The 27951-nt window shown below is 37.5% G+C and overlaps 1 protein-coding gene across 8 annotated transcripts; it reads left to right on the top strand.

Annotated features, from left to right (window-relative positions):
• On the top strand, positions 1 to 27951 carry TANGO2 (transport and golgi organization 2 homolog). Of its 8 annotated transcripts, none has more exons than XM_015643696.3 (9): positions 1 to 95; positions 5280 to 5400; positions 9428 to 9516; positions 9711 to 9830; positions 10822 to 10936; positions 17691 to 17761; positions 18151 to 18304; positions 19985 to 20089; positions 21868 to 24689. In XM_015643696.3, the coding sequence occupies exons 2-9, from the start codon at positions 5345 to 5347 to the stop codon at positions 21986 to 21988; spliced, it is 831 nt and encodes a 276-aa protein (XP_015499182.1). In that variant the 5' UTR covers positions 1 to 95; positions 5280 to 5344; the 3' UTR covers positions 21989 to 24689. The 8 variants fall into 8 exon arrangements, with proteins under 8 accessions (XP_015499182.1, XP_015499183.1, XP_033373974.1 ...); XM_015643697.3 differs by lacking the exon at positions 1 to 95 and adding an exon at positions 139 to 442; XM_033518083.1 differs by lacking the exon at positions 1 to 95 and adding an exon at positions 1604 to 2473.

Below are 27951 nucleotides of genomic sequence, written 5' to 3'. Positions count from 1 at the left end.
AGGAGGATCCGGGCCCAGCCCCCGGAGGGGCGGTGCTGGTCGGCCTGGCCGCCCTCCGGAAGCGGCGCGGGGGACGCGCGGTGCGGCGGCCGTGGGTGAGTGAGGGAGGCACGGGAGGGACTGAGGGGCACCGAGCCTGCAGGGCGGGCTCGGGCACAGGTGGCGGCGCCTCAGCTGCCACCAGCAGCCGCGGGCTGACGGGCTCCTGGTTTGGGGGGCTGTGTGTGCCATTCCTGGCCACCGCCACAGCCCCGGCCCTCCCCGCCAAGGAGGGTGCTGCTACTGAGCGCCATTTGCTTAAGACTTTTATCCTAAATTTATCCAGCAGCACCTCTGAGGATATTTTCAGATGTCAGTTCACACGTGTTTTCGTTGGTTATGCGGTGGCATTTCCTGCGTGGGTGGTGGCTGGTTGATTCTTGTGTCACGTATAGGAGTGAATGTAAGTGTACAGGAGCAATAAAGTAATTTTTTAATTAAGTTTTAATATATAGTGATCCTTTGAGGTGAAGAAATAGTCACAGGTAGACAGTGAAGACTACTAATGTCGTATGGTGGTTCCTCCCTGCAGAAAACCTAAGAATTGTACAAGCTAAAAATACAGCTTTTATCTAAGGAACAAGCCCTGCAAAGGCTCTGGGTCTGCAGATCCGTGGCTGAGGAGAAACCCGTGCTCTTAAGAAACTGGGGCAAAGGCTGTTTTACTGCATTCTCGTAAATGTTTCTAAAATAATGATGTGGTGAAAGGTTATGTTTACTGGTGTTTGTTCCCCATGGGAGCTGTACAGTGGACCTAATCTAGTAAAAGGCCAGAGAGAAATTAAGCAGCTGAAAATAAAATTAGCCCGTTAAACTTGGGAGTGCCTTTCACCTTACATGTTATTTTATGTGTTTCATAAGTGTTGAACTTTTGCATTGCTGTTTCTTGCAGGGAAGACTGACTCTTCACCTTTGTAGGGTTACAAAGCCTGAGTTACTTCAAAATGCTCATCATCGGGAGCAATCTGGAAGTCATCAAATTATAGATCCATCTATTCCACTTCATCTTTAGTTATTAGTACTGCTACTGTACAGCATGTGGTACACAAGGAAGTGCAAAAACGAAATAAAAAACGACTTTAAAAATGCAGCCATGAGAGAGCTTTTCTCTGAGGGGAAAAAAAGAGATTACGTTTAAGAACTAACCAAGCATCTCTCTTTTTTGATGATTTTAAAGTTTGCTATAAAAAAACCTCTTATTTCAGTAGTACAAGAAAATACATCCAATTTTACAGGCATTTGAGGACTTGTAGGGCTCAGTTGCATTTGGACATACTCAAAAGAGACAGTGAAAGAGTTCTGTATTCCGTTGATCATGAGTTCTTGTTGTAGTAATAAAACTAGCAGATTCCAGTGAATAATATTTTTAGCTGTATTTTAGACTGCACCTAAACAATAGTTTTGGATCAGTTGAAAAGCAATTGAGATCACTGTGGTAACTGACAGATGTTATTTATGATGCTTCATTTGTGAAAAGGAAATACATAACAAATGGCTTCATTTTTCAAAGCCTGCTACTGGGAGTTCTTAAAGGTAAAATAGTTTTATGCCAAATTGTGAACTGATTGCTTCTAATCAACCAAATGATGGTAGAACCCTATGAAAAGAACATACACAATCTATCATGTTTGAGTCATTTGAAAGTCCCTCTAAACGCTACCTTATGCTGGCATGCATCCACTCAGGCTTTTAACAGATCCTTCAAATGAGTAAAACAACACACTGTGCTGTCTAACAGAGTACTGTGGCACAGAACAAGACTGTTAGTTACTTTAATGTCATTTCCAAATTAGCGGTGCCATTTGGAGCAGAACGCTTAATTACAGGATGTTTGTGGTTCTTGTCAAGCTGGTTTGTGTGTATTAGGCATAAGTTGGACAGCAAACTAGAAACATTACAGAAATAGGAGATTGTTGCTATCATGTCATGCTTGGTAATTGTTGTCTTATTGACTAGGAATAATCAAACTAGAATTTATAAAAGCTCATTATCCAGAGAGCAGTCTTCACTGTCTTCAATCTAGAGCAGAGGATTTATCCCCCCTTCCTGCAGACCTTGCCACTTTGCACAGGGTGTATATTCTGGCTTGTATTCTCAAAAAGCAAATAAGAAAGCAAGTATTGTACCACGACTTAGCCTTTTCTATTTAAACGCTAAACTATGGCACCTCCTGCATCTCTAAGGATGGTTCTGAAGACACATTTTCAGCAGAAATGGAGCTCAAAAATCAGCTTTTGATCTAGCTTTGGAGGTGTTGTAGAATCAAGTTACAAGTGGAAGTCAGTGCTGGCCTAATCTTTTCACCTTCTCCTCTCCTTGGTCTGAGGTCTTGAGCTGAGTGGGGAGGAGGCTGAGTTGAGCACATTTTGCCTTGCAGCTCCAGCTCTGTGCAATGTGCATGTCTCATCCCTGTAGTCACAGCACCAGCTTTTATGTGAGTATGAGCTTGAGAGAATGACACCTGCATGAGAGTTTTTGATTGAATGTTTATGTACTTACTGTATTTATGACAGCCTCTCTAAAGTTTTTTTTTTCCTCTTAGTGATTTGTTAATTATCGTAAATTTCAAAATATCCAAATTTGAGTCTGACTTACAATATGCTTCTATTTAAGAATTTTAGGGTAATATCCACAACACGTGTTGCAAGTGCAATGTCAGCTTTGATCAAAGGTACCAAAATACATTGCTTGCCTCCTTTGCCAGTTAAGTGCTGTTGCTATTTTAAGGGGTAGCTCTGTTTTATCTGGCTTAAACACTTCTGTCTAAAAAAAAAAAAAAAAGGGTGGGCTGTTTATATAGGACCTATAAACATTTATGCTTGTCTCAAGGCTGGCAGGTGGAGCCTGAGATAAAAAATGCTGGTTTGATATTTGTGGTTAATAAAAGCATAAATATAACTTAAAGAACTGTAACAACATCAAGCAGTGTTGATGGGGTGACAAAAAAGGTTCTGTTAAAGTAGTAATACCTCATAATAATGACTGGGGATTCTATAAAGGCACTGAAGTATTCAAAATACTTGTCCATCTAGATAATTGTGATGAGTATTGCAAACTTATTTTGCAGCTGTTTTCTGACTGGCAGTTTTTGTTTAATCTTTATGTTGGCCAGTAACTTTGCATGAACAGCTGGACCTACTTGATTATTTGAAGGGAACTCAATAAATCAGCTAATGCAGCCTGAGACCTGTTTATTAAAATAGTGGTCTTATGAGTGATTAATTGCAAACAGTTTTTTGTCAAGTAATCCATTTAATTATATGACAGGTTACTTGATGAATACTAGCAGCCATAGTCAGCAAGAGTACTCAGTGATAGTTGTCATTAAAATTGTATTTTATATCCCTGCTTTCACCAAGTGAGCTTCTTTGCACTTTGCCAAAAAAAAAAGTTTTAAGGATTCCCTGCCATACTCACAGTTGTGCTGTAGATGGGAACCTCTAAACCCATAGATTTGAAAGTGATCTCTTCTGAGCTGCGAGTGTTGTTTCTGAAATTGTGTGTAGGAGATCCAAGTCCTCCAGTACTGGTGGTTCAAGTCCAGTCTGGTTACAGTCTACAGAAAATTCAGCAATAGGAGTCTGAGATGGGGCACATCACCTTCTCAAAAGTGGTTAGATTTTCTCTATAAAGCTGGCCATGGGTCTTTTTAAGGACCTGGCTAGTAAATCAGTTATCCAAAAATTAAGACTGCATCTTCATTTTATGACAAATTTCTAAGGCAGTTATTTTGGGATTGACTTAATAGAGGCAAAGAAAGCCAACAGTGTGATTTAATTCAGTTTTCTCAGTGCCTTATTATGCAACCTGTTAGACATGAAAGAGTTGGGATAGCCCTGCTATGGCTGCTCTTAGCTCATAGATTATGAGTCAACTTGGGAGGGAAATTCCTTTTGTCAGCGAACAGAATTTAAAATACTTTGAGGTATATTTATATATATATATACAGACACACACTCCTGTGCACTAATTTTCTTGTCAAGCATGTCAGGAGTGTTGCACCTTGAGTTATTTCATGTCCTGCAGCAGAAAACTCTCTTTGCAGGATATTGGCTTGCAAGACTGAGCTTCTGCTATGACAGCAACAGCAGGCTGGTTGTAGTGCTGAACTGTGACTTAACAGGAGCCAGCAGCTATGGGCAAGCTGTTAATTTTAAAAAAAAGCTGTTTAAATGCTGCACTTGCAGCTCTGTTTCTGGTAATGTGAACGCAGTCAAAATGATCCATTTCCTGATTTTTTATGACAAATTATGTAGGAATTAAAGAGCGGGAGACACTTTCTACTTATCTTGAAAGTACAGCTAAAAATCGTGGTTTTTGTACAGAAATTTTTTCAGTCGTTGGTTTGTTCAGATGGCCTTAGAGTTGTGGTGTTGAATTCTGCCTCCCTCTCCCCTTGACTTACCTTGAAAGCCCTTGCATGACAAAAGCTCTCGGTGGCAGTAAAAATGGCTGTGTGTCATCGGGTGGTAGCATTCCGATAATTCTTTGAGCAGCCACAAAAAGTAAAGATCAGACTGCAGTTTTATTACCAGAAAAATGTTCATTGGACAACACAAAATATTTGAAAGCTGTTTTGTTGGTTTGAAATGGAAAGCACATTTGTCATTCCATCTGCATGGCCAGAATTGTAAATATAGCACAAGTGTTGGAAACTCCTCATCAAAATGTAAACTCTGGACTCAAAATGTCCAGTGTATTTCTGTTTGTACCTGATCTGTTACCCAATGCTAAACAATACTAATTTCTCCTGGGCATTGATAATAGCTTGGCCTAAATTATACTTTATTTGCAGGTCTGTGAGTGTCTTTAATGAGGCTTTTTTTTAAACTGTGGCTTCTGCAATAGTTTGAGTCTTATTTTCTCCTTTATTCTAGCAGAAGCATTTTGCCTTAATTAAGAGAGGGAAAAAAAGTAAAGGTGCTTTCTTGATAATGAACAGAAAATTGCGTAACAGTCTTTTTTTTCATGTACTGCTAGCACTCCTGACTTTGTCAATTTTTTCCTGATGCAAGTTTTTTTCCCTAAAAATCTGAACTAGCCAGACATAACTTTGAAGGAACTACCATAAAAATTTGGTTAGTAAGCCAGTCTTCAGAACTATTCTATTTTGGAAGTTGTATTTATGTATTTATGTATTGTGAGCTATTAGTCAGTACATTGTAATCCTTAAGCTTCAGTACAGCAGCAAGTTTATTTATAATTTGCAGTATAATAGATAATCTTTATTTACATTTTAGGCTGTTACAGAATGACCTTACATTGAGGTTTGTAGAAGAAACAAGATTTAAGCATCAGTTCTTCAATGTGCATCCTTCTATTCAAATTTGACCCACGACCAGTTTCAAAAAATGCATACAGGTAAGATGGTTGTAGTTAAAATAGACTTGCTTCTGTAATATTTTACACAATTCCTCTTTGAAGACACTATTTGAATTGCAAACTCAAATCAGTATTGTGTGTTTAATTGTGCTTTTGTAATGTTCATAACTTAATGCCTTTCCCCATTGGAGGAGGTACTGTAGCCTTTTTGGAACCCTTTGGTTTTAGACTATGTCAGAAGTCTTGGGCTTTGTAATCATGGACCTTTTGTTGGTGATCTGTCATGTGCTGTGTAAGTCCTTTAAATCCTGTACTCCAGTGTTCGGAAGTCCTGCCTTCTACTTTATTATTTAAACTAAGGGGAATCCTGTTGTTGGGCATCACAGTTGTAGCTGTCCCCTGCCTTCAGTGTGGTAGATACATCTAGGGCTTCCAGTTTGCTACCAAGGAACTTCAAGTAAGTATCCTAGCCTTTTCCCTCCCCACAATCTACTTGCAATTAAAACTGTAGGCAATAAACTAAGTAACGTGTATGAAATGTTTAGCCAAAAACTGAAGAAAAAATAAGTTTGCAGGCTTCTAGGTAAGTTTTATAAGAATTTCTCGATGTCATATGGTGAGTGTCCAATGTATTAAACATCCTGAAATAATTTTCTCTCTTTGTAGCTTGTAGTTTTTAAATTTCATATCCAACATCAGTATATTTGAGTACACTGAGTATGTAATAAAAAGACAGCACTTCAGACTATGAAGGTTTATTGCTTTCTGTATTTATATATACTGTATAGTAGACTATATATTATTTTGTAGCATACGAGTATTGGTATTCATCCAGAAACCATCACAGTCTGTCTGCTCAGTAAATTGTGCCTTTCACTGACTTGTTTCCTGTCCTCTTGTATTAAGAAGCAGATGCCATTCTATAGTAAAGAGGAGATGAGAACCAAAACTTCAATTGTCCACAGAGTGCATTCCTTTCTGCCTCTGGAGCCTGCCTAAAAAGGGATTTTATTTATCATGTGACTGGTGCTGAATTAATATATCCATTTATTTGGTCTGACTTTCTTTGTATTGGTAGTTAGCGAAAGACAGATTCATCAGTTTGATGCCTCTTGGGAAATCCTTTGGATGTAAACTGCAGTTGTTTGCCAAGTGAACTTTCTGCCATGATCAATATTTAAAAGAAGAACTTAGAGTAGTTTGTTTGCTATAAAAAATTGCATCAAGATTGAAGTTATTTATTTATATCAGAAAACAACTTGCTGTCATTGTTAGAATAAGACAACACTTTTGAGATGTTTGGCCCAAATTCAGGAGCATCTAATTATATTTAACTTTCTCTGTATCTTTTGCTAAGCAATGCCTTGCTCTATACCTGCAATAAATCACTCTGAGCTATCTGGTTGGGTGATAAATGCCAAGCCACAGTGTTCTTGGTGTCAGATTTTAGTATCAGATACATAATTTTAATCCTTTTTTGTTTCCTTAGCGCACCATAACTGAATCTCTTGCTTGTCTTTATTCAGGAGAATGTTGAAGTTCTTTCTTTTTTAATAGTTCTTTATGTTTTTTTCACCTTTGCCTCACCTTTGTGAAGGAGTGAGTCACAGGTCTCAGTATCAGCTGGGAGTGGTGCCCAGCCCTCCTAATTCCAAGCATTATTATAGCCATTGTACAAAGTCAAACATCTCTCTACAAGTCCTTGCTAAGGGTAATTTTTCTCTACAGTTAAAGCATCACTGTGCTGTAGCTTTGTTTATTTCATGGTGACATCTTGGAACAGTTTTTCGAACCAAAGGGGAATTCCTGTAATCCTGACACTAATTTCTCTGTCCATCATGAAGCAGGCAATTAAACCTTCCTTAATGTTCTCTGCTTTGCATCTCTAACTGAAAGAAAGTGTCAGTAATAGGCATTAAAAGTTGAAAAGACAAACAGCTTGTCATTGACTGAGTTTACTGGCTAGAAGAAAATGGCCAAGCTAAAACATATTCTCTGTAACACTTGGGAGACTTTTCCATCCAGGTAGACCCTGGCTTCTAGACCAATATATTGGTCAATTTTTTTGAGCACCTAATTAAGCAAAAAGCTCACCCTTGTGACACAGTAATAAATCCATCTGCCTGTACCTTTGCAGCTTGTTCTGTTTTCTCTCTTGAGGCCTATTTGTGGTAAAGTTTAGTGCAGTATAACAAGCACTTTACTGTAGTCCATTATTATTGTCAGAGGTAATATGCTGCCTTTACATCTTTCTGAATAATACTATGTGTATCTTACAAATAAATAAATGTTTCAAGCTTCAAAGCTATGATCACAGGCTCTTTTCTGGAGCTGAATTGCATTGTAGGAAATTGGTTTAATGGAATGATTTCTCATGTTTTCATTTCTCTCAATATTAAAATAAATCTTAATACAGTTGAATTGTTTCAGCTATAAAATAGCTGAATAGGCTTTTTGCAATTTATTAGAAGACGAGGGTCACTTAATATTGCTCCTTTTCACTATAATTATGTTTCATAAAAGACAAAATAAAGATGTTTTTATTATTATGCTCTTGTATACTACCCTTGTGCTAAATTTAGGGGTCTGCATTAAACTTGAGATGGGGAATATTCAATCACACAAGAAAGACTTCGCTGATTTTTAGTATTTAAATACTACAAACAAACTGTAGTTTCATGTCAGGAATTATTGAAGGCAAGTATCATTGAAGCTTCAGGAGATGAGAAGTGCACTTCAGGCAAACTATTTTTTTAACAGTGGAGATAGTCATTTAAATTAAAATCTGTGAAAGGAGGCTGCATCCTGTTAATGGAGCATGTTAAAGTAAGATGACAGAAATTTGGTAAACCAGCAAAAAGCCTATAGCTCAAGGACTAGAATCAGCTGAAAGAAGAGAAATTATGTAAGTTTGAAAGCAACAATATTATATTTTCATTGGAAAGATAAAAATGTCCATACAGTTTGCTTTCCAACAGATGTTATCTTTGTTGGACAAAATACTAAGCGCTTACCTTACAGAAAGGATGCCATTGAAGTGTCAGCTTTTTCTAGTTTCTCTGTGCTTGATTATGATTATTTTTCTGTAGTATTTCTAATGTGCAACTTACCTCACAGTCCTCTTTTAAAACACTGTATTAGGGAAGAGATGAATTTGCAGGAAAGTTCAGAAACCTGCAGAGAATGTAAGTACATCTGAATGCTGAACAAAGTAATAAGATGTCACTGGAATTGATTCTCGTGTGTTGTGGCTAAAAATTAGAATTAAAATTGTATGGTCTGTCTTCAGCTTCCAGTAGCAAACTTGTCTTCTGCTGTGCAGATATAATTGAGATGCAGCTGGTAGGAGAAACTGACAGTGAAGAAGATACTGAGGTTATGGAAAACTGGTTAAGAAAATCTGCAGGTTTTTGAAGGATGGCATTTCATTAAAATTAAATTAAATAACGTAGCTGGAGAGAAGGGGGAGCATTCACTGTCTTGTAGTCGAAATAAAGACAAGTCATGTTGTGGGTACTGATGAGCAGGACTTTGGGAACTGCACTGGAGCTGTGCAGGTCTGTCTGCAGTCACCTGCTGCCCTGAGCCTCCACACAGGGCTTGCCTGGTGTCACAGCTGTCTTTTGCCTTTACTTGGGTCAGCCAAATCCATTACCTGCTCCTCAGGTGAGGATGTTCTACCAATGAAAAACATTTCTTTAAAAAATAATTTCAAAATAATAATTTTCTTTAATTAAGCTGTAACGTTGTGCTGTCAAATCTTAAGGTTGTTTATTCAATCTTAATTCAGCATCTTCTACTGTAAGTATTCTTTTTTGAAAACACCAGTTGCCTCATTCACTCAACAAGATGGACTTGCTGAGTGCCTCACGACAGTGAGAGAGAAGGCTGCTGTCAGATGTCAGTCGAACTTTACACTGAGTGATAAAGGTGAGATGGAAGATAAAGGATGGTTTCATGCTTGAAATGAGTTAATGCTCTGGAAAAAATTGGATTCTGCTCCTGCCTGTACTGTGAAGTTCCAATTTGTAAGTAATAGTGTCTTTTTTCCTCTTGGGTTCTACAGGCTTATTCTAGCAGCTAATAGGGATGAATTTTACCACAGACCATCCAAATCAGCCGAGTTTTGGGACAGCAGCAATGAGATCCTCAGTGGTATGTATGTTTTGAGTGATTTTTATATCATATATAAGGGAATCATGGTCTGGATTTTTTTATTATTAGGGTGGTGGTGTTCCCTTTCTAATAAGAAATTTCATTCTCCCTTATACCTCTAAGGAAAACTTGTTGTAAGTTTGAAACATTTCTTAATTTTCATGTATTAACCTCACTCTTACTTATTCCCTTAGGTCTGGATATGGAAGAGGGAAAAGAAGGAGGGACATGGCTGGGAATCAGTAAGAAAGGCAAGATGGCAGCCCTGACAAACTATATGCAGCCAAAGATTGATAAAAATGCAAAAGGAAGAGGTATGGAGGAGTTGAAATAAAAAACAAAAAAGGAAGTGGACAAATAACCCTGATGTTCCAGTAAAATAGTGATTATTACAATGTTAATTTTCTTAAAACAACTTCATGGACAAACAGAATGTTTATGTGCTGTAAAGAACATATTTGAACTGATGAGTTTGAGTACATATGTGAGGAACCTGACTTGGATAGTGATTTTTTGATCAAGCAGGCACTAGTAAAACAAGATGTAGTGCCTAGAGACTGAAGTCACATTCATACAAGAAATGTAGCAGTACCATCTCCTCTGGAAAGTAATTAAAAGGCAGAAAAACTAGCCAAGCATTGAACTAGTTTTAGATTTTAGTAGACTTTTTAAAATGTATATTCATGTTCAATCACCTGTGTCAGGGAATGTAACTTGGATTATGCTGGAGGTAGCCTAAAAGACTTTTCTTCCCCATTGATAAATCAGAGGAGCAGAAACAATAGGAAAAACCATTTTTCAAAGAGGATGCTCAAAACATCTGTGGGTTTTTTTAAAGTAAAAATAGGTCTGTTTGTAACTGTCATATGGTACTGGATTGGGAATACATTGCAATGACGAAACATGTTATACAGAGAAACAAATGAACTATGTCATTTGTATTTCATTTTAGGGTCATATATCAGGGAAGTGAAGCAAGACAAGAAAGAATTTGTAAGGTAGGAGGAGAGGAAAGATGCATCCACAGTCCAGAGCAGATAGTAATGTGAATTCTTAGAATTTTTGACCAAGATCTTTAGACTGAGTTCTTCAGAGTAGAAGTCAAGCTTTTAATGTGAACATTATAAGTGATATAAGACTTTTAAAGGTTGGTTCGTTATTTGGGTTGATTTTGGGGTTTGGGATTTTCTTGCACTGTTACAGCCTGTTTGCAACAGGAATATTTATCTTTTTGTTTATTTTACCAGGCCTGTCAGAATAGTGAGCACACACATACAAGTTGCTCTATGTACTTCTCTTTCTTAGGTGCTCTTGTAACAAACTTCTTGACTGCAGATCTCGACAGCTACTCTTACTTGAAGAAAGTTTCAGTAGAGGGACATCTTTACAATGGATTTAATTTATTAGCAGCTGACTTGAAGTAAGTCTACAAAACATCACAGTTCAAATGTCAGAAGGAGAAAGATAATAACAGTGCTGTACATACAAGTCATATCACCACAGTGTAACAATGCAAAAGCCTGTCACAAACTAAACTTAGAACTCATGTTTTTTGCTAATTGGCATGCAAGGTCATAATTTTTTGTAGTCTTCCTTTCCTTTGTTATTTTTTTAACTTTGAGACACTGGAGGGCTATCTTGTATTCTAAACATTGCTTCCCACAAAACTTCTTGCAACTGATAGGCTGTAGCCAGTCTTTACCCTGGAGGCTCTGGGGCTTGTATTTTGAGAAAACAAAACCTTGGCTCATAATTTCTCAGACACCTTTTTTTCTCTGAGAGTTGACATGCTGCAGCAGGATTAGAACAGCTGAAAGCTTTCAAGCTATTATTTCTGTCAGAGTGTCTGTGTCATTAATCTTTCTTGAAACATTAAAAATCGGCACAAGACAAACATTAAGTTAAAATTTCTGTAGCCGAGAAAGGACATTGGATACTTTATTATAATCAGTGTAGTTGGCACAATCCTTCCTACTGCTTGTGCATGTGTCTATGCACAAGTACATCTGTTGCTTTTCTTTTGCATTCTGCCTGACGGAGAAGAATGGAAATCCAGGGCTAAGGCATCCCCAGGCCATGTGTCAATTCCCAGTTGGGTGCACACTGCATGACCGGGAGCACCTCTAAACTGCCAGGAGCACACTGCTGCTTTGGCACACTTGCTGCAGAAGCATTAATCTTAATAGACAACCTGATGGTGCAGGGCCTTCTCCCACTCAGTTTTTCTATATGCTTCTGGGAATACACTTAAAGCAGAAGACCACAGTCTTTATTGTTTTCACTGGAAATAATTTCTAGCACTTTCTCACTAACTGGCATTGTCTTTACATTTTTACTTTCTGTATTAGATCAGCTTCAGTTCATGGCTCAGACTTATCAGTCAGTTCTGTGAAAATACCATGAGTGTAATTCTGCTTGGTGTGACTGCTTAGAAATAAACATACAGGTTATGTTTCCAGAAATTCAACCCAAAAATGGCCAGGCAGTTGGAGGGTTTGATGCTTTTTGGTCTTTTTTACTTTCTGCTTAATGAAGTTCATTGTCTCACCAGAGACTTCACAAAATTTTTCAGTTGCCTAAATTAATTTTTATCATGGTCAAAGGATTTGACTTTTTGAGCTTTCTGCTGTGTGTGCTAGGTTGCATAAATTGGAAGGCTGTCTTTAACTGAAAAGGTAGCAGAAGAAATAGACATTTTCAAGCAAACATTCAAGGTGTGACCTAGCAAGCAATAAGTTTCAGATTCTTCTTTTTAATGTAGGTAAATAGAATAGTCATAATGGCTGCTAGTATGATGATATTAAAGTAGGTTTGACTGATGTTATTTAAGGCAATCATTCTGGTGTTGGCTTTGTTTGTTTTTTCCTGCATAGAGAGTTGTATGCTCAATTGAATAGTCTTTTCATGGTGATACAGGTCATAATTCCTTGTTGAGTATCACTCTGAAAGGTGTGTGTGTGTTGATTAACTTCTCCATTTTGACATGTCCTTAGCCTTGGATACTCTGATGAAATTAAATTCTTGGCAAGCTAATGATGCAGAGCAATTTCAATAAGATTTGTAAACTTGCCATTTTAGGAAATTAGAATTACTCCAAAGAGAAATGTGGTATATATCAATGGGAGCTACTTCTCTGTCAAAATAGAAAATGTTATTGTAGTTGATGATATTTTTTGGGCCATATTACAGTTCAAAACAAAGATTGAGGACTATTCTTAACATATTTTTCCATTGTGTAGCAAATAGTTATTGGCTTTGTTAGAGTGTGTGAAATGGAGGGGAAACTTGTACCTGAACACATGATCCTGCTGAGTGTAAGCAGCATGTTCAGAGAGATTTACAATGTTTGAATCTTCAGGTAAACATTTCAGAAAAAGAAATTTTATCTTCTCTCTATATGATTATGATGACAGTATGCTAGATGACAGGTGCAGTAATACAAGAAGGGGAGCTGGAAACAACTATACAGGTTGTAAAATCTCATTGTTTATTTCCACAGCTTGGTGTGACTCCTATTTTTAACATTCATGGGTTTTGACACTTTTAGCATAATAATCTATTGACTCTGTGGCATCTCTTTATGTCAATTTAAACACTACTGGTTTCTTGTTTTAGGAAAATTGCTTAGTACTTTTATTTTTCTGATTTTTCAGTTTATCATCTTGGGTGTACCTGCTGAGTATGAGAGTCATGAATATTTATTCAGTTATGCTAAACATACTTTTATGTTGAATTATAGCATGTGACAAACAGTGTCTGTTTGGACTCTTGTGCAGCTGCAAAATTGGCTTTCAGGAAGGCAGTGTTGCCACTCCCCTCATTTTGGCTGTCTGTAGGTCTGATTAAAAAGGAACAAGGTTATCAGAGGCTGGACTGGTCTCTAAGTAAATATCTGCTTGATAGTCAAAGCGGTTTTCCTTCTTTCTCCATTGGTGATAATACCTGAAGGCAGTGAGCTGCTTCTGCTGATGATTAGGACATCATTTCTGTCCTGGGGAAACCTGTGTTTCTGTCCAACAAATCTACTGCTACACCTGCTTAGGCTTTCATGGGTGTCTCAAACTTGTGTCAGGGCTGCTGTGGCAGCACCTCCCTTGTGTTCCTTACTGCCAAGTGTGTAATACAGACTGTCCTGAAGGACAAATTGGCAGCTTCTTGTCACCCACCCAGCAAGTGTAGAGTCTCTGACAGGCTGTCAGTTAGATCCCATATAGTTTATGTGCAATAAGATCCCTGTGTAACAGGAGTGAATCACTTCCTCCATGATGAATAGACAAATTGAAGCAAAGTCCTTACAAACAAGTCAGCTGAAGGGGATTGCAGAAAAATGCCTTTTGGGTGAGATTTTCTGCTTTCACCTGTCACAGCCAGTTTTCAATCCCTGCAGGGAAAATGTAGTAAACTATACCATCACCTGCAGGCTCTTGCTTAGCATGGTTACCATGACCTGGCTGGGTGGGAAGGATTTGATTGCTCTCCAGAGATTGGATTTTCAAAGTGAGATAGGGTCAGAGTGCTGATATGAAAAGAACCTGGTTGGTCAAGTCTCTGGGACTGCTCTGTAAGCTCATTTCCTTTTCTTCTCAGGTACTGTCCTAATTCAGTATCGCCTTTTGCAGAGTACACTCTTGCTTCTTGTGGCTCCCTTATGAAAATGAGGTATTTCTGCATAGATATTTAGTAATTTCTAGTGGATGTGTGGTCAGTCCAATGTCAAAAGAAAGAAAAATGCTTCTGAAAAACTTTCTTATTTTATTTCTTTCCTCTGGTATCAGCTTCTGCCTGGCACAAAATATTAGGACAGCACCAACGAAATGTTTAGACACTGACAACAAAATCAGAGTAGTGTTTTAAGGCAGACATTGTATGCCATGAGTATCTGGCAGAATTCTTTTCACCATTTTATTTGACAGTAGGTGGTACATGTTTGGGCTTTATAGTTGGTGGTTTGGCGTTTGCTTGTTTATTTTTAGCTTCAAAACAGTTACCTAATTAGCTCATAAACACTGAAGAAAAGAAAATGTATCTGTGAACCATACTACTTATTGAAAACTACAGTACAGCATTTCAATGTTGTATAGCATTTCAGTGTTGCTGCCAGTTTCATCTTTTGTCCTTGCACAAAAAATACATGCACAGATTATTCATAAAACAATCCAATGTCCTTGTCTGTAGCAGAGTAGCTCTCAGTGCCCAAGGGAGTGATCACTTGGTGATAACCACACTCTGTGCAGTTTTACTGCCTCACTACTTTTTTCCTTTTTCTTTCATTCTGAGTTTTTGTTGGACATGACTTAGAGCCACCTTGAAGTTGGAGCAGGGCAGGAGGGCAGAAGGACGTTGCGTATGTTTCATCAGCATTAAGAAATTATTGTGGCAAACTCTGTATGGCTTTCATGTTGCTGTGAAGCTTCTGTTACTACTGAGATTTGTGCTGCCTAGAATATTTCCTAGAACATTTATTATTGCTTACATTTTTTGACAGAATGATGTATCTAAGAGCATAATTTTAGTTTCTTTCTGCTGTCAGCTATGGCTGGGTCTTCTGGGCCTTATTGTCATCACTTTAATTACGCCTTTATTTCTTCTGCAGTGAAATTGGTATCTATACTTGTAAGGGTGGGAGGGAAGAGAATCTTGAGTGTGGGCCAGGGTTTTGAGCCTATTGCTGTGATCAAGCTTCCAGTGATTTTTTTTCATCTTGGCTTCTGCTTTGATGATGAGTACTGAGTACCTGTAAACAGTAGGAAGGGACTAGGCAGAGCCAAATGATAAAAGAAAGAGTAGCTGACTGGCACAGTGAACTAAATTTTGAAAGTATCCCCATTTCAGAAGTCTCTTGGGAGGCTTTAGTCTTCCTTTGACAGAAGGCAGCGGCAGTGTTGCAGTGGAGGTAAGCAAAAATGCTCATCTGGGGGAGTGTGCATGCCATAAAATACAGATGTCCTGAATTAGTGACCCTGCAGTTTGTATGTATTCCCTGTCTTCCTGGTAAACTGCAGGGGATCTTGTTACTGAATTTGTCAGTGACAGAAATGTTGGAAGAGATGCTAGAGGATTGTATTCTTTCATGTAAAAAGCCATCCTAAGGATGTCAGCAGTGCCAGCTTACTATGCAGTCTTATCTATGACAGGCCTTGTCTTACAGCTGTGTTCCAGGGCTTCCTTGGGCCTTTGTCCACCTTTCCATCTAACACTGTCTTGTGAGATGTCAGGTTATAACAATTGCTCTGATCTTTTCTCTTTACAGACCTTCTACAGCAGATATTTGAAAAGAGAGTAGTTAATGCACCAATACAATGGTTTGTGTGATTTCTGATGTCGTAACTAAAAACACCTAAGGTGGGGTTTTGTCTGTGGAGAGTTCAGGTGGTCAGTAAGTTTTGACATCAGCATAAATAAATTTGAACAAGGATCTTAAGGATGAGAAGAAAAAGATAAGGAAAATAAGTCTCTTAAGCCACTAGAGGAAAGTTCAGAAAAATTACACATTTAACAGTCGATAAATTGCGAATTGAGTAAGTGTGATATTTAACAATAAAAATAGAGCATACAATATGCCTGCTATAATTGCTGTCTTCTGCCTGTGCTGAAAAACTTGATCATCTTTGTGTGTGGTATCAGAAAACTCTTATGTGTTGGTTTGGGAGGAGGAAGAGTAGTGCACAGAGAAAAGCAGTTCTATTTTTGCTTTATGTGGGCTTTTTTTGTATTCCTCTTCTTGAATCCTCTGACTTCTATAATTAATTAATATTTCCTTCTTCATTTGGCTGTCTTGTAAAGGACACTGTAGAATGTCTTTCATAATGGTTTTTCAAGAAGAATATAAACAGCTAAATCAAGACTGTTTTGCTTGTTATTAAGGTTTGAGTAGCGGATGCTAAGTTATGCAGAGCAATTTAAGTTCCAGTACATCATTAATGAGATTGCATTCTATATACACTCATTTGCATCAGTGCAGAGATACTCCTTTTTATCTTAGAAAAAAAATGAGGAGATGGAAATGGCTTATCTCCTGTATTATGTTTTATGCTGTTTTATCCAGATTCAATCTTAATTGCAAGTTTTGTGTTTGGTTTTTTATTTGTTTTGGTGGTGTTGTTTTTTGTTTTTTTTTTCAATTTAGAAAGTCTGTCTGTTCTCTGAGGAGCTGGAGCTTGGGAGACAAAAACTGAGCTGTGGTCAAAATGTGTTGGTATCTGTGAGCAAGTAAATCACTAGGGGGAAATACAGAATTAGATCTCATTGTGATATTCTGGCAAATTAAAAAAAAAAAAAACAACACAAAAAACAAACCCCACCAACTGGAAGTGATCTGAGGAATCACTATTCCATGTCAGCTGATTGAGTGATGTTGAGAGTGAGCCATCTAATGGCAATCCATTTCCCGTAGGACACACAAGGCTTATTGATGACTTTCTATTTTTTTTTCCCCCTTATCAGCTGGTTTGGTGTTTGTGTTGTTAGTATCAGTGTGACTATTTAAATCCCTGCTGTTTTGATATGCTGATACCATCTCTGTCAAATAAGAGTTGTTTGCAATGTTGGAAGCTGTTCCTGAACCTTGTGCAAGACCCTCCCTGTACTCTGTGCAAGAGAGAGGGAGTGCTGCAGCCAGTGCCTAGAATTAGAGAGAGATTCAGTGACTACAGTGATCTGAAAACAGCCAAGAAATGCACAAAGGACCCAACTATGCCCTGCAGCATTGCTGGAAGTGGGCCTAAAATGCACTTCTGCCATCTAAAGTGGCCCACAGCAGTCAGTGGCTTAGAATGCAGGAAGGATTCAAAAGAGGTACTGGGAAAAAGGGTACTTGCTATGATGGAGAGTTCCTTTGTTTTCACATGCCCCCCTTATCCCAAGCAACTAAATCTCCAGTTAATCAAAACCAGGTTTTTGTCATTAAGCCTGACTAGTTCCATGCAGAAGTTATGGGGTTTTACTGAATTTTATTGCTATTATGTTTAAAAATAGTAATGGTACTTCTTGATAGTGATGGAGCTAATACAGTGTTTTGAGAGGAGGAAAGTAGTAAAACTCATCAATGTCTGGTATCAGAGGAGTAACAGTGGGAGAAGCATCTTACTGTGCTCAAAGATTGCATGAAATTAAAGCATAATCAAATATAGAAGCTGATGGCTTTTCAAGGAGAAATTTGTGTTTATATTTTTTAGTACCACCAAAGGAGATGTAATTTGCTACTATGGAAACAAAGGAGATCCAGAACCTGTTTTCCTAAATGCTGGTGGGTTTTCTTCAGAAAGGTTTGAATATTACTTTTTCTTATGTAGCAGCATATTGTTCTAGTAATCTAGCTACTTAAGCATTGTCTTTGCTGACTGACTTTTTCTTTGCATTCTTTAAAAGAATGTATTATTAAACGCCCTTGAATTGGTTTAAGTTTTTGTTAATAATTTTCAATAAACAATCAATAGTTCATAAAAGTTTCTGTCCATGTTAGTGTACCCACCTGCAGTGCAGTTAGTGGAATGATGCTCAGGTACCTATGGCAGGACAGAAGTCTGTCTTGAGAAATGGGATCTGACCCTAGCTCCCTAATCTGTAGTGATAACTGAAATTGCCAGAATGCACTTTCCAATTAAATTGGGCTTTTTTGTGTGTGTATGTGTGTAGGAATATATGGATTGAGTAATTCTTTGTTGGATACACCATGGAAGAAACTTCAATATGGGAAGCAGCTTTTCACAGAAGTGGTCAAAAGAAGTCAAGACCTTACCAAAGAAGACCTAGTGAAGGAGCTTCTTACTGTGATGAATAATCAAGAACCGTAAGAACATGACAGCTGGAATTTACTCAAATACAATATGACCCATTTAAAAAAATGCATATAGAAACTGTTTGGGAAAAAAAAAGCACACTACCTTGATATTAATTGAAAGTAGTATTCTCACAGAGTGTGACTTTCAACAGTATTGATTTTTAAGCAGGAGACACATTCAAGGCTACTGCAGTCTTGGACCTCATCAGCTGTGCACTGTGCCCTTTTTTTTAAAGATTACACTTCTCTTAGTAAGGGCAATGAGTGCCTGACTAGGGATGTGCAAGCTGCTAGCTGTCAGCTATTTGGAGGCTCAGGTAGGTTTGGTTACTGCACTTAGAGAAAGCATTTATTTACTATTTGGATAAGAAGGAACCTTAAAGATGTTCTGGTGCCAACCTCTGTTGTGGACAGGGACACTGTCCACTTGCTCAGAGACACATCCAGCCTGGCCTTGAACACTTCCAGTGATGGCACACCCATAGGTTCTCTGGGTAACCTGTGCCAGGGCCTCAGCACCCTCACAGGGTGAGCAGGTTTGTGTTAGTAGCTTATGCTGTTCTGTATTGCTGCTCAGAGAGTAGACAGAGCATGGAGGAGCAAAACTTCAAAGTAGAACCAGCTGCTTTCCTCAAAAGTGCGGTTGTTTCAAGCTAAGTGGGGGAAGGAGATAAGGAAGCGTTTGCACAATTCAGCTGTAGGAATTCAGTCAAGGAAGTTCCAGTCAAAGAAATCCCCAAGAGATGAGTTTGAGATTAAGGAAGGTTCCTGCACTCAGAACTCAACGCACAGTGAACCTGAGCCCATCAGCTGGATGTTCAGAAGAAAATGAAGTTGACACCACTTCAGTGTGGAGATGTGGAATAGGGTACAGGAGATGCTGTGGTCTAAATTCATTTCATTGCTCGCCATCTGGTAACTTTTATGTTTACCTTGACTTTTATCTGTCTGGGAAGTGATTAGAGTTGAAGCAAAGCTGTTTCTGGTATATAGATCCAGTTGTCCAGACTTAATGACAAATTTTAATGCCAGCATTCATGAATGTGGCATTTTTCAGTAGTTCAAAATAAAGTTTTATATAAGAACTCAGACATCTGAGCAATGAGCAGTAATTGAGGAGTCTGCTAAGCTGTCTTAATAGGTTTTTTCATCTGCTATCACATCAATTGATTTTCTAAAAAATTGTTAGACTTTATACTTTTTACTAGTAAAAATGAAAAGGTATAAGATACAATATAGTCAAATGATCTTCCCTTAATGTTCAGTAATTCCATTTGATCTCATCTGAAACCATCTGACTATAAAAGGGAAATATTTACTTACAAAAAGCAATATTTAGAACTAAGCCTCTAATCTTTCCAAATCACACTTCAAGATGAAATGATCTTTTCATAATAAATATGAACATGTGGATATGCACTAGCTTTGAACTTTCTTAAAATATCCTGTTTCATATTACTTTGTGATCTCTTTGTGTCTGCATATTACAGGAATTTAGTGGGTACAGCAGTTGGCTTAATCATAGAATTCCATTCCTTCCTGATGGGTTTTTGTCCATTAGGCCTTCTCTTCTGTTTCACCCCTGCCTTTGACTGATCTCAGGGATGTCCTGGAACTTATTCCAGTTCAAGAGGGATGAGTGTGTTAATGGAGATTTTTTTTTTTTAACTACTTTCCTACTCTTTTCAGTCAATTACCAGACCCTGCAATTGAAGACCAAGGGAAGGACTATATCCGTCCTATATTGAACAAGTACGCAGCTTTATGTGTTCGTTGCCCGGGTTATGGAACAAGGTAAAAAAATTCACAGCCAGAAATAGATGTATACTGGATCAAAGCATATCACAAATCAAAATTGTGCTATTGTGAGTTTAAATTCTATAATGACTGCTTTAATTTTTTTTCAGATATTAATCAGGTATAATTCAATAATGCATTTCCTTCATCAGTATTTGAGTGTCTGGGATTTGCTACTGAAGAGCATTTGAAGCTGACACTGTGGTTCATCTTTGATGGAGAGCACAACTTTAACTTGTCCCAGACAAGATAATACAGTTCTCCTTCTTCCCCAGTGTAGTAGCAGGTCTGAGCACCTCTAACTTTCATCTTACCTGAGATACTGCAGAACACATTTCTCCTCCATGAGCAGGAATTGTGTCATCTACATTGCTAAATCAGAGTTTTCCTTAGACATTGCATCGTAAAACAGATCTGCCATTTTCATACATTAAAACCTATTGCTCTTGTTCAGAAGAACTTCTATTTCCACTTCTCCCCTAACTGATGCTGCTGTTTTTACTGAGATATTCTCACTCTCTGCTCTGACTGTTCCACCAAAGCTGCAAGAAGAATAGAATAATGCAATACTAATCTTCATTTAATCTTCAATGGGACAAAATGGTTGATCCCTGTTGCTGCCGGTAGGGAATTGCTTCTCTAAAAGTCAGCCAATAATTTTGTAAGATTGGTCTGTGGCATGGTGTGCCATAGTATTTCCTCTATGAGATGGAAGTTGATAAGCAGAGAGTGCTCACTGATGTAGGCATTTTAAGCTGGTATTCTGCAAGAGATACTCAGTGTTTACAGTAGTTTTCTAAAATGAATTAAAAGAACATTTTAAATATAGGATAATAAAGATTTATTTACCATGATAACAAAGCACCTTCCTCCCCTAGTTTCACAAACTGGAGTCCAGCCATTTCAAAGGAAATGGGGATAACTTGGTAGAAACACTGACTTTCTACTGCTGAATTAGTACACGTTTCAAGTCTCCCTACTGCTGTGATTGTATGCTCACACTTACCTTTCTCTTAGCAACAGGGCTTAGTGAATAGAGGTTGTTAACTGGGCCTCACATATTCTTCTGAGAAAATTACATGCTTTTTTTAGAAGAGTGAACAACTGTGAATTGACTTGGGAAAGGCCACCAGATCAGAATGGTGGAAAATCCCTACTGTCAGTCATCACTCTGTGGAAGGGTACTGCAGTGTCCACAGAGAAATTACAGCTTACCAAGGCAAAGTGGAATAGATGCACAACTGGCATCTGCTTTTCATGAAAACAAATTTCCTCTTTGGAAGGCTTCTAGAGAGAGAAACCTTTTTTCTGTGATCATGCATCAGTGTCCTGTGATGATAATAACTGCTTAAATCTTAATGGACAATTGATTTGAAAGAGGAATGAAGAGAGTACTGTTGATATGAGTAATCCTTATAGGTACATATAGGCTGTGAAGAAAAACCAAGTTTTATGTTACTTCTTTCTGAATGGAGCACTTTGCACTAAGATTAAGCTTTTACCATACTCTGCAATGAGCAGATTTGTGTGTCAGCTGCTGCAAGTGCAGCAGGGAGTCAGTGCAGTGGAGTGACAGAAGAATGGACTGAAAATGTCCATTTTAACTTGCCAGGATGATTTCTGCCCTGCTCATGTGATGATGATGTGCTCAGGAAAAAAAAAATAAAAATGTTATGTGGTAAAATAATGTGTTAAAACATGGGAATGAGGGATGGCAGCCTAGAAGTTTTTATAATGGAGACCAGGTGTAACCTTGTGCCATTGCACTGTTGCAGGACGAACACGGTCGTGCTCATCGATTCTGAGGGACACGTTACTTTCACCGAGCGCAACATGATCAATGCTGATGTCAACCAGTGGAAAACAAGCACCTATGAATTCAAACTGCACAGTTAACAACTTTCCACATGAATGGTTTGTAATAATAGCAATGACAGAACAAGCCATTAAGCTCTAGTAAATGTTTTGTGCCAGCCTCCACAAGCTAAAAATAGCAAGGAAAGCAAAAGTTTAAATAAACTGGTAGCATACCCTATCAAGCTCACAAATGCTTTGGAGAAAACCAGATGAAGATGCTGTTTTTACATGAAGTAGCAACTTATAATCAGAAATATTTTATTTAATACCACCCTGCTTTCAGGGCAAGGCCATCTTTGTCCAAGACAAAGTCATTGCTTTTTTGTGGGTGTGGATTTTTTTAAATATGTTATAAGTAGACTTAAACTTGTTTTTAGTTATAATGGTGGGGAAATATTTGCTGCTTTTATTGTTCTAAGTGAAGGTTTTAGCAAACTTTGCTTTACCTTCAACATATGCTGTTAAGATTGTACAGCTGATGCCAATGTGCATTAAATGAATGTATGTTATCCTGGTAGTATTAAGTGCTTTAGTCTCATTTAAGCTTTTCAGTGCCATGGTGCAATGTTCTGCCTGGGGAGGGCAGAGAGGGGGGATTCTTTACTTTTTTTTTTCTATAGATAGTACAGCAATAGATCTTATTTCTAAAACTATCTGAGAATCAAGGTAGAGCATTTAGTTCAGTCTCTGTTCACTTTTACTGAAAGAACCATGGGAGCAGACTTGTTATCTTAGACCTGAATAAAACTATTCGTGCTGTAACATCCTGTTTCCTGATAGTCTAATGAGCAATATTGTTTTTGTTATTTTCTTCCCTGGCAAGCAGGTAAGGAATAGGTACGTGTTTGCAAACAGAAGCTGAAGATGAGGTTTTCATGTATTGACTGTGCTGTGCATACAAAATTTTGGTTTAATTTCTTTATTGGTATAATGTGTTACAGCCTGGAGTGACTGCTCATAGATTTTTAGTAAAAATAGCTATGTGTTGTGAGGTGACACTGTTGTAGTCTTAATTGTTGAAAAAGTTGGATATTAAGAGGTACTTCCTATGTTCTAACACCTGTGAATTAAAAAGCTATTTAAATGCATGCTTTTTTCAATTATTCAGCACCAGTGTAGGTAGTAGAAGATTCTAGCTAATACCAGGATATTTTAAAACCCTAAGCTATTTTTGTTTCTATTGGTGTTCTGTTTTGACTTACTTTGAATACTGAATATTAGTTTAGTAGTGGATCACCAATATTTTTTTTCCTTTAGGTATGTTTTACTGTATTTTCACAAGCCTCTCATTTTAATTAATGATTGCAATGTAGCCAATTTTTGATACTCTTTGGAAGATGTGCGGCTGTGTTTCTGTACTCAAGCTGGTGTGTTTGGGCATTCCTCTGTGTGTGTGTGTGTCTCTGTACTGGAGGCAGTAAATGAGACTCCATTGAGGTGAAGTACTGTGAAAAGCCATTCCCAGATTTGTAATTGTCAGGAGACACTAAAGCAGTATTTATTCAAATCTCTTCAATATATTTGCATATTTAAATAGCTTCGAGATACCAGGACTGCTTACATGACTAGACACAGGTTGTGGATTCAGTTCTGTATAAATGACTTTTTGACCACCTTGATGTCAAGACAATCAGCAATTTTGTTGGGTTGTACATGGTTTAAAACTCAAAGCCTTCCAGACTGTCCTGAGCTGCAGGAAATGGTCAGCCATTTTAATTTTTTAATGACTTCTTAAACCCTATATTTGTATGGATAAAAATGTTAACTGTTATTTTTAGATGCAAAAAAAGTAACTAAAGCTGTCTTAAATTTGAGTTTGACGCAAACAAAGAAACAAAGCCCTGCCTCAATAGCTTGCTCTGAGAGTTTGCATAGCAAACTATTTTATATCCACTTACAAATAGTGGATATGTAAACATGACATTCTCTTTGAAGACATTATTGTAAAGGCATGCAAAATACTTGCATGCAGTATCATATTAAAAGCATTTATAAATTTTGGTTTTTATAACAGTCATGTAATAATGAACATTTATTCATAGTTTTTACATATAGGCAAAGAAATGTGAGAGCTTAGATGTAAATATGGATTATAATCATGTATTTTGGTATGCTTGAATCAAAATTCTAAATCTGGGATTTGCTTTTTCTGACAATTAAACAGGAAAGGGCCCAAACCTTGGATGTTGTTTTTTGTCACATCAGAATAGCTAATAAAGAGGTTTTTAACTTCTTTGGAAGCTTTTGAGAGTTTTGTCACTGGAAACAGACTGTGCAGATAACTGCAAGTGGTGCTTGCCCACAGAAGTGATAAGGTATTTGTGGAGTGCATGATCTACTGTGTGCAAATTAGAGTTGCAATGAATCCACTGGAAATACGAGACTGTACCTACAGTTAAGAAAGAAAGTGTTTTATTTTTATAAAAGTATTTTTAATAATAAAAGGGAATTTTAAATACCAGTTTTAAAGGATATAAAGGAAAAAAGTGTATATAGGAAACTATTGCATTGCATTTTACTAGGTTTGCTTATACATATCATTTCTTCAAAGTCATACATTTGCAAGAGATTTTTTTCCTGTTTTTTTTTCTATTGGAATGGTAGTGGAAGAAATTCTAAAATGTGTAAAACCTCAGTTATGTTTTATTGCTTAAAATTGTGTCATAGTTGTTGTTTACATATGTGTTCAAAACTGGAATCAGAATAAAGTCAAGCTGGTGACCAGTCTTTGTTGACATTAGTAGATTGTGCATTTTTGCACATATGTTATTGTTCATTTGCCTGTTACTCAGTGTGATACAATGAAGTAAAATCTTTAATGCCATATTAACAATGAAGGAGCTGTGATTTAAGTTCCATTTCTGGTACTTAATTCCATTTTAAGAATGCTGTGTTTTGGGGTGGGGTGGGGGGGGTTGTGTTGTGGGTCTTTCCTAACTCTGTGCTATTGTATGGTTGTCTTATACAGGTAAGAAATTGGAAAATATTTGAAAGCTAGGAAAGAGCAAAATCAGTGCTTCCTTGGGGAAAAGTGGAGCCTCACAAAATGCTACTGGAGGATGGGAATCCAGGTTCACTGTGGAAAAAGTCTGGATCCATGGCAGACCTGAGACTCTCCCGCTACACTGAGTAGAGCCTGCATTAATGTTCTGCAGTACTGGCCCCTGCAGTGAAGGTGGAATTGTCTCATCTCCCTTGTAGTAGCTTAATAAAACACACCTGAACAGAGCAGAGGAGAAGTTGGGCCCTTGCAGGTCCTCACTATGTTCAAAGCTTAATTGATATTTGTTGTTACAAGTGAAATACACCAAACTAAATAATTAAGATAAAATATTGATAAGATTTGGAACACTGTTTTCATAATATTGTAAGGAAATAAGTAATTTTGAAATGAAGCTATGAAATACTAAGCAGTAATTAGGCAATAATTAAAGTATCTTCCATTTCAATTTTATCCTGTAGAACTTAATGCACATTTTTGGCTTAGCAAGCATCCTTATTCATATGGAATATTAGCTGTTAGGAGTTAGTTTTATTTCATTCAGATTGATGTAACAGGACATGGCTGATGTTCTTCATCTGATTCATCTTCTTCAGAGAAGTCTTGTTGATAGCTTCTGAGGATCTAGGAAATAGACTTGACTTGGTGAAAATAGAATCAGTACTGCAATCAGCTGGGGAGGCATGAACTGTGGGAATTAAAAAACCCATCAATATGGCTCATGCTGGGAAATGTAGGTTAAGGTGAACAGAGTGAAGAAATGTTGAATATATTTCATATATATATGTATATATATAATCTCTGTAACATTGTGTATCATGAACTTAGAAGCTAAATGAAAAAAACCAAACCAGTATCATATTGACATGCTCAAATTTACCATGTATTTTAGAACAGAAGACATAAGCATTGAACTAAGGCTCACAGATGAGGGAATCATAAATATTATAATGTTAATCAGGTTAACCAAAAATTACAATGCATAAGTCATGCACAACATGAATGAGGAAAAAAGCAGTATCTCTGCTGAAGCACATGAAATTTTTGTGCCTTAGTAGCAGAAAGATAAATGAAGGAAAATAAATGAAAGCTAAATGCAGATCAGAAGATGGAGAAAGGAGGGGGAAAACAGAGAACACGCAATGATGATTATTTCTTTTTCTCTAATATTCCCCGTAGATAAATTGAGTGTATTTAGGAGTGCAGGATTTTCAGCCATAGAATAGGTTTGTTCTATGTGTGAAGAATAACTAAGGGAAGCCTCAGTCACTGCAGGATAGCACCAGCCCAGGTGCAACTTGCAATTGAACAGAATATTCTTTGAATGGCTTGTGCAGTGCAGTTTCTGATATGAAGGCTACTTGGTTTTGGCTTTATTTTTTTCTTGTTTTAATTTGCAGATTTCCGTGCAAAGCTGCTACTTTTTATTTGTCCCCTTAGACATTATATCCCACTTTAAGCAATATTGTCTTTAGAAAAAAGTCTGCATCCCTGGGAAAATTCTGCCTGCACTCTGAAACTTGGGAGAACCATTTGGCTGAATTTTGGCTAATTTTCCAACAGGAAAATTAGAAGTCATACGTGATTCTGTAGACAACACAATTTAGTTTATGTTGAATCTATGAATGGCAAGAGCAAGATTAGTAATTCTGTGGTATCGTTGAGCCAAAGGATGTGTCTGCTTTGATTATTTTTTGCAGCAATCAACCACCTCTTTTGACATTTGAGAACTGGTCTGAGATTGCTCATGGGATCCTTTTGACATCTTTCCATGGCTGTGAAGTGATGTCTGACAAAGATTAGATTGAGGAGAGCAGATTGCAGCAAAAAGTTAAAGATGAAGACATGTAATGCAATCAAATACCAGTTTACCAATGCCCAAAGAAATATAAAAAGCTGCACTGCAGCTTATTTTACTGAAATAAAAGTAATGAAGGCTGAGAAAAACTTGTCTTGCAGCAGCTTTTGCTTGGAATAGCACAGTATGTGCTGCAGTTACTGACATAGGAAGAATATGAAAAAGCCACTGGCTCCACCTAATTTTCATTCCCATGAATGCAGCCTTATGTTAGCTTTATTGGGAAGCTCATAGTTTTGTCTTTATAGTCTTTATTGCTGTATTTTGTGTTGACAGCAGTAGTTTCTGTCCAGCCTTTGATACCTTGTATGTTAAAATCTCCTTATCATTAGGAGCATTATCAACATTTGTTGGTAATGACACTTCATGATAATTATGGTTAATCCTGATTGCACCATGCAGGTGGACCTGGACACTTCTAATTCAAAAGTTTTGAGCATGTTTGACAAGTCTTCCATCAAAAGTCCACGTGTTGAAAATTTTCAGGTGAATTCTGCACCATATTAGATCAGATTTAATTCTCCAGAGGTCACACTGACCTTCTGGTTTAAAAATTTAAGCACAATTTCATCTGTTTTGATGAAAACGTTGTTTTGTTAATGGATTATTATCCTTTTGTTTATTAACAGTTAGAAGCCTATTTCCCTGTTGTGTCAGTGTCTCAAAGAATCAACTGTTGCACCATTAGTTTAAGCCTGTACTACGAGTCTCTGAAAACAGATGCACAATGGAAAGACTAAAACTGGTTATTTTTTCATTTTTTAAGCACTGCAGGCATTTTGATTCTCCAGCTCTGCAAAAATCTATATGTGTGTCTCATCTGATCCTAACTGAAGCACTGCTGTTCATGCACATACAAAAAATTTAACCTGAAGTATTTGATCTTAGTGCCACAGTTCATTTATACAGTCACATAAATGAGATGCCACTGAGTCACAATACTTGTATTTTGATAGGCTCTTCGAGAGGGACAATCTTCTGTCCCAGTGCTAGCAGTTTGAGGTGACCTGACGCAGCAAATGCCAGCATCAGCTCAAGCTGTTTACTTAATTGTGAGATCTTTTTCCTCAGCTTTGACAATTGAAGTGTGACATGAGTGGCTGTTTTGCAAATTGAGGGTGTTTATTAAATGTACATTCTGAA

This window comes from Parus major, chromosome 15 (genome assembly GCF_001522545.3).
Source record: "Parus major isolate Abel chromosome 15, Parus_major1.1, whole genome shotgun sequence".
Classification (NCBI taxonomy): domain Eukaryota; kingdom Metazoa; phylum Chordata; class Aves; order Passeriformes; family Paridae; genus Parus; species Parus major.
This window is presented reverse-complemented; position numbering and strand designations above follow the sequence as displayed.

Coding starts and splice junctions, on each gene's coding strand:
- TANGO2 (XM_015643694.3), top strand. CDS start 9,336: ATGCTCTGGAAAAAATTGGATTCTGCTCCTGCCTGTACTGTGAAGTTC. Junction 9,517..9,710: donor CAGCAATGAGATCCTCAGTG/GTATGTATGTTT, acceptor TTATTCCCTTAG/GTCTGGATATGGAAGAGGGA. Junction 18,305..19,984: donor GTGATGAATAATCAAGAACC/GTAAGAACATGA, acceptor TACTCTTTTCAG/TCAATTACCAGACCCTGCAA.